This window comes from Penaeus vannamei, chromosome 29 (assembly GCF_042767895.1).
Source record: "Penaeus vannamei isolate JL-2024 chromosome 29, ASM4276789v1, whole genome shotgun sequence".
Lineage (NCBI taxonomy): Eukaryota > Metazoa > Arthropoda > Malacostraca > Decapoda > Penaeidae > Penaeus > Penaeus vannamei.
This window is the reverse complement of record NC_091577.1, coordinates 23,598,762-23,606,261: the sequence shown is the minus strand read 5'-3', so window position 1 is coordinate 23,606,261 and position 7,500 is coordinate 23,598,762. Positions and strand designations below refer to the sequence as shown.

At 38.9% G+C, this 7,500-nt stretch overlaps 1 protein-coding gene across 4 annotated transcripts in view; it reads left to right on the top strand.

Moving 5' to 3' along the window:
* Positions 1 to 1,796, top strand: part of LOC113811876 (protein FAM50 homolog) — a 10,305-nt gene extending 8,509 nt beyond the window's left edge. For all 4 annotated transcript variants that reach the window (XM_027363719.2, XM_027363720.2, XM_070142528.1 and 1 more), the window contains exon 8: positions 1 to 1,796. This exon is cut by the window's left edge and continues 81 nt beyond it. In XM_027363719.2, the coding sequence (XP_027219520.1) occupies positions 1 to 47 (47 nt within the window). In that variant the 3' untranslated portion in view covers positions 48 to 1,796.
* The last annotated feature ends 5,704 nt before the right edge of the window (positions 1,797 to 7,500 follow it).

Here is a 7,500-nt window from a genome sequence, read left to right as displayed (position 1 = left end):
AGAACTATGAGAAGTATACCATAAAGGACAAGAATAAGAAGAAGTGAAGGAATCCTGCCAAGCATTTTATAGTACAAATTGAACTCATTTATATTGAATACTGCCAGGGATACATTACGGGGTAAAGACATGCCAAGATACGTCCGGCTTACTACTGTCAGTTCCACTAGTGACTACTTTAGTGTATGTATGTTGTATTGAATTAAGAAAATTAGTTGAAGCCAGAATGTGATGCAAGATGTGTTTTCCTGTTTCTTACATAGCTTCAGAGAAATGTTGGGGAAAGAGATAAAGACCTAATAAATTCATATTGTATTCCAAAATAATTCTGTATGCTATTACAAGTGAAAATACAGCATATGTATTATTATTATTATTATTTTTTGTCACTTAGAGGAATGGTGTGCAAGTTACTTTAAGCAAGTACATTATACAGAATATAACCATTGTCGGAAGTGTATGTTGTGTAAGAAATGACTAAAGATTTGTTTGGATCAATGGTGTATTTTTTATGAAGACAACCAGACAAAAGGAAAAAAAAACATTGTAATTACTTAAGAAGCTGACAAGTATCATCTCTGTGTGTGCTAATGTATCCTGAATATTGGGAAAGTATGTGTAGACAATATTATTGTTATTATTATTACTATTATTATTATTATTATTATTATTATTATTATTATTATTATTATTATTATTATTATTATTATTATTATTATTATTATTATTATTATTATTATTATTATTATTATTATTATTATTATCATTATCATTATCATTATTATTATCATTATTTTTATTATGATTATTATTATGATTATTATTATTATTATTATTATTATTATTATTATTATTATTATTATTATTATTATTATTATTATTATTATTATTATTATTATTATTATTATTATTATTATTATTATTATTATTATTATTATTATTATTATTATTATTATTATTATAGTAAGCTTTATAAAGAGCCACACTGACAATTTGAGATTTATTCCATCAAAGGTGTCAAGGCAGTGAATGGTGAATGGTGAAAAAGTAAATAATAGTGAACTAGGTGGCCGAGGAGAGGGAATGGATTATGGAAATAAAGTATCTTGAGTAATATTGTAATTGATATAACCAGTTTACAGTAATAATGTTTTTATTATTTTATTATTATAGTTGTTATTATCATTATCATTATAATAATCATCATCACCATCATCTTCCTTGTCGCCGCTGTCGTTGTCAGTGCCGGATTTATTGTCCCTATTTGCCCTTAGGCTAAAGAAATTTTAGCGCTCCCTTTTCAAGCCCACTTCACCCTCCCCACTTTGTTTATCATATATGTAATATGAATTAAATAATCTGTTAGAACGTATGGAAGTAAAAGCATGATTTGATATATACACAGGGATTTATTTATATAGTACGCCAAATAATTTGTGATGGACAATGTTCAATTATATGGTATAATTAAGATATTCATTGTCATTGCATTGTTACATAGTTGTGGGTTTTCAAATGTTACTGTAGCAGTCAGGTGAACAACATATAATATTCCAGAGATTTGGTGGGATCACTCAATTGCAACTATGGTAAGGCTTAAAAAATTCACAGCACTGCCACCTCTTTGCTCCTGCCTCCCTAGGCTGTAGCTTAGAAAGCCTATATGGGAAATCCGGCCCTGGTCATCATCGTCGTCATTTGTACTCAGTGTTATTATTATCTGAACCAACTGTCTGAAAGCTGTACACATTTGTACTAATATATTTATATTAATTATAGTTGAGATATAACCTTTATCAGGTATTTTTCTTCCCACACACTATGCAACTTTATATATATATTTATTATTAGTGCTGCCATGGCCTTGTCCATACTGTAGGCCATCAGGATTTCATGATTGTCTTCTTGAACCCAAAATATGTGTTTAAGCATTTTTTTATGTAGTATGTTCATATTGATTGCTGCTCTTTTTTGCCTTTTATTTTCTTACATGACAAAATGAGGATTTTTACATATATAAAATCAAAAGAATCATGGCTTTGAAATTGGTTACATGGGTTATACTGCTATACATTTTTTTTATTTTGGAATTTAAAGTGTTTTAGTGAATAAAAACATATGAGAAATACAGAAAGCAGCACTGGGGTGGATATTGTGAGTTAGTATGAGATGAAAGAGGGAATGAGTGAAATATCTAATGTATGACCAGTAGTGTATTCATATCTTAGAAATGATTAGTCAAAGTTTTGTTTTGTTATTTCCATCTTCAGTTATTTATTAAATGGTGTAGGAAAGGATGCACTTGAGAGGTTGGTGATTATGTTGGATTCTCTTCACTATGTTCTTTGTTAAGTATTTTCTTTTAAGTGTGAAAGAAGTTCCTACATCTTCTTACATACTCATTTGGGTATTTTACACAAAATGTGTTGAAACACAATGGGTTATCATGACATTGCTTGATTAAATAAAGATAACATAAGCATGTTAGTTTGTTAGAATTAGGCATAAAACAATTCGACTTCCCCATTTTTCTGTGCATAAGTTCTAAGCGAGCTTTTCAACGCAATTCTAAAAAAGGAAGTTGCCGAAACCCCATTATCATATCATGTCCAATGCTGGCCTCACATTTATTGTGAAACGGGACCTAATTAGTTTTCCTGTTTTTATACTATTTTTTTCTGACTTTCTATTTCCTTTTACGGAGTATAACACTAATTCCTTTGATTTTAAATTATTTATTTATTTTTTGTTATTTTACAGATTAATTTCATATTTCTATGGTTACGGGTACCGCCATTCCCGGGCTCAGCGCGATTCCCTCACGTGATGGGCGACAAGGGCCTCGCTTAGAGATCATCCTCTGCGTTTTGTGCATCTGGCGTTACCATCGACGACGCCCACACTCGTCAGTACGTGTTCGTGGAAGCTACGGCAAAGTGAATGTAAAATGTGATGCATAACATTGTTATATTTCTAATAATTATCATCACCAAGTTATCATTCAGTAGATAATCATCACCCACCTATCTACCTGTCATCAGTTATTACATCTGCATCTTCGCCTCCACAAAAAATGACTAAATATGGCGAAAGGAAGTAAAAACGGTGACTGCCCTGTATATTAACTAGAGCAGTTTATTCTGTTAGGTCGTGGAATTTTTAAATATTTGAACAAACTGATTTGATTAATTTGCATAATGAAGTGGATGGCAGATGTTTTATGTCTATTATTTCATTCGCTTGCCAATCAGGCCGGTGCACAATCACTTCATATTCTACGACGAACAAATTACTTATATTTGCAAGATGACCACTGTCTAAAGCACTGGTTCCCAAAGTGGGCGGTACCCCTGTCCAATTCCTAAAGTGTGAGAGCCGTGTTGAAAGGATGAAAGGCTAACTTCGAGTCAGTGATGAGCGGGCTCATGGAGCAATGGGCATGGTATTCCCTTGGTAATTGTCCAGCCCTTACCCCTCATGGGAACTCTGAGAGGTGGAACGTTTATCTCCACGTATTTTAGGCTTCCCATGGTCAGTAAGGAAGATTTAGTACCATTATTAGGGGCATTGAGGCTTGCCCCTTTATCAAATAACCTCCCTAAATCAAACTCCTCTGGTTTCCGCTCCTCTCCTGTTGAGAGCCTATACGTTGAATCGGGCCTGCTTTCCCTATCCCGACGCCGTGCCCTCTCTCCGGAGTTATGCACGTTTTCACCAATTTTCTCTATATAAACTAACCGCCCCTCAGTCCCATCTTCCTACTATTACTACTTCTCCACGCCTACCTACTCCTTTCTCTGTCCGTATGGAGGCAATCCTCTCATATTCACCCTTTCATCGCCTTCGACCCTTACCTTACCTTATCTGTCTTCCCTGAGACACCATTCCTTCTATCCTTCTCACTCATTTTCTCAACCATACCTCAACCCACTCTTCCAACATTTATGTAGATGGTTCCAAATCCATCTCAGGCGCTGGTTTTGCTATAATCTTTCCCTCTCGTACTTTCAACTTTCCACTTCCAGCCGAATCCAGCGTTCTTACAACTGAATTGTATGCGATCTTCTTCGCTTTAGATCACATGTCGCCATACTTCCTCGTCCACAATTTTCATTGACTCTAAAAAACACGTTGGGATCCCCGGCAATGAACAGGCACTAGCACACTCCGCCTCCTTATTCACATCACATCATCCCAGACTTTCATATATACCAAACTCTCATTACTACCCTCACTTCAAAACTTGCTTCTTTGGCCACTGGCAATCATTCTGCTCTGGCCTAAACACTAATAAACTACATAACATTAAACCTTCCATCTCTCCTTGGCCAATAGCATCTCATAAGAACAGACGCTGGGAAACTGTTCTTGCTCGCCTACGCACTGGACACACTCGCCTCACACATCCTTATCTCATGTCTCAGCCTGATCCACCACTATGCCCCTCATGCAATGTCCCGCTTTCAGTCACACACATTCTACTATCCTGTCCCCACTTCACAGCAACCCGCATCTCTGCCTTTCCTCACTTATTCTCACTTCCCCGACCCCCTCAATCTATCAGACATCCTCTCAGAGCCCCCTACGTTTTCCTTTGACAACTTATTCTCCTTCCTTAGATGCATAGATATCCTCCATTCGATCTAATCACCCTTTAGCTTTATCCCTCCCCCTCCTATCAATAACTATCCTACTCCTTTTACAACCCCTTTCTACCCCTTACACTAACACACTCTTATGATATCACCGTTGAAACTGAAGTAAATTTGCCCCTTTAATCACAATACTCTACCACTGTACTATATATCACCCTTGAAGTCTAGCACATATTTGTTTAAAAAAAAATAAAGATTAAACACTGGTCCACCTGGAAGTTTTCGAGGAGCCTGTTAGTATGTTGACCATTGAGCTTAGTAGGCAAATATAATCAGATCAGTTGGTCTCTCCGTGCTAGCCATGGGTGAATCACACTCTAAAAGTCTATGGATCTACAGAAGATAAAACATTGCATGATACGGAATTGGATGCTGTGTCGAAAGTGAATTAGATACTGTGTTAGTAGGAAATTAGATGCTACGTCAGTATAACAGAAAGGAAATAGATAATGAGGTGCAGGCGCGATATGTTGCGTAACAGAGTGTTCTTGTCGGGAGCTCATTAGCTAGCGAGATTAAAATTTTATACAGCCATGACATTAATTTATGCGAATGTCTCCCCCGCCCCATGCCTGTTGTTGTCATGGGGGCTTAGGAGAATGAAACTGGGGCCCAATATTGGGGATCAACCCTACCTAGGGCGTCAGCCTTTGACTCAACTAATTCTGTACGGTCTTCTTCCCCTTTTCTTTTCCTTCTCTTCTCCAACCCCTTTTACTATCTACCTCCTAAGGTATGAAACCAGTGTTGAAAGAATGAAAGGCTGACTTCATGCCCAAGGGAACCATGGGCATGGTATCATCATGCTTAGTTGTCCCACACTCAAGGGGACTCTGAGGTGTGGACTTTCTCTCTCCAACATACTCCAGGCTTACCATGGCCAGTGATGAAGATTTTGTATTAACTTTGTTAAGGGCATTGAGGTTTGAACCTTAGCCCAACTGATTTAAATTCCCCCGATTCTTCTACCACAGACTCTCCTTTTACCACTACTCTGAACACATCTAGCCCCTCGTTAATGCATACTGTCACCTTTGTCCAGTCCAAATCATCCACCCACGACATTACTCGACCTCCAGAAAACATTCTTCCTCTCTCAATATCCTCTACTCCATCTTCACCCCACATCCTTCTTCATTTACTACTCCTTACTAACCCTTGTCCACCCCTAGGCAGTACTACCCCACTCAACACCTCTCCCTCTTGCACACGTCCCCGTCCTTTTACTACCTCCACCTCTACAAACCTTTTATTCATTCTGTTTAGCCCAGCTAAATGGGATCGATGTTTCGCGATCCCCTCTTTAGCCCCTTATTCTGATAACACTCATCTCCCAGCAATGTCATCAAAGAAAAAGTAGGCAAAGTTTATTTCCGCAGTCGATCGTTCCCGCCTTTCCACTGTTAAATCCGAATCCCAAGCTAAAGCATTATCACCCTGGATTAACTTCACAGGTAACCCATTCCTGCCCAGCCTCATCCCTCCCTCAATACTTGCACCGGAACCTTTTCCATCTCCCCGACAAACTGCTCTGTCTACGTCAAGGATTGATCAGACTGTGAAGACCTCCTCGCCTGCCTCGTTGACTATGATGCAGTATCAGTAATGCTAAACCATTTCCCCTAAAAGCCGCTGTAGGTTCTCTGTAGACATGACCTTCCCCATGATGTTTATATTGGCGGTCATTCCCTCCCCAACCATATCAACCTCCCCTCCGTTAGTCTCCGAACTGAGGTATAAGGTCGCGAGGTTCGGGGAATTCCTATATAGGCAGCTCTTAGGAAGCTATGAAACATTGTAGGATATCTGAAATGGACGAGGATGATGGAGGAAGAGGAATAATGGAGTAAAAGTATGCATGAAGCCCTTATTCTCCCCTTCTTGAAACAATAATTCGAGAACCCTTCCTCAGTATTACTGCCCCATCGCTCTAACTTGCTGTTTGTGCAAACTATTAGAACCAATGGTATCTTGCGGTATCTTGAATCTCGTAATCTTTTTTCTCCTTATTAGTTTATATTCCGCCCGTGCTCTTTTTTAGACAGAGTATATCCACATTTGCACGACGTCACTCCGACTTAGCCATATTCTTTCACCTAGAGGAAGCGGTACCATATTATCCATCGATTGTCTTCTCTAGGTATAGAAGAGAATATGGGTGTCTTTATACAGTCCTGTTCTAAATGCACTTTCCGGGTCAATATTATTTCTTCCACATCATCATCTCTTCTTGAGTTAAATGTGTCCCGAAGGACAGTGTGCGCAGTATCATCTTATTCTCTTTTTTTCTGTTAATGGCATAGTTTCAGTTCTACCTCCAGGTGCCCGGTCGTAACTTGATGTTGATTAACCATCTTCATCTCTGGCCCACCTCCGGCTCGCCCATGCCTGCTGCTTTCCGCTAACTCCTCCAATCTGCAATATCATTAGTATTTTCCTGGGCCACCAGTCATGGTTTTCGCTTTCATACCTCCAAATCCTCCATCCTTTTCTCTCGCCCGCTTGTAAGTCCCCAACTTCTACTCTCCTTATATGGCGTTCCACCCCAATACCGTCCTTCTGACATGTTCCTCCTCTTTCTCATAACCCTCTTCCCCTTTTCCTCCCCTCCTTCCCCTCACCCCTCACCTTCGCACTTGAAACAACCCCACTTCCTTCCCCATAATCCCTTCCGCTCCCTCCTGGATACTCATGTGATTCCCTTTTGTCATAAAAGTGTCCTTCCCCAGATCCTTCCTCTCCTGATGAACCTCCTGACACTACATCTCCTTCCCCTGATTCCCCACATCTGTCCCCGGGTTCTCCTTTTACTTCTCTGACACTCATTTACGCCCTAATTACCCGC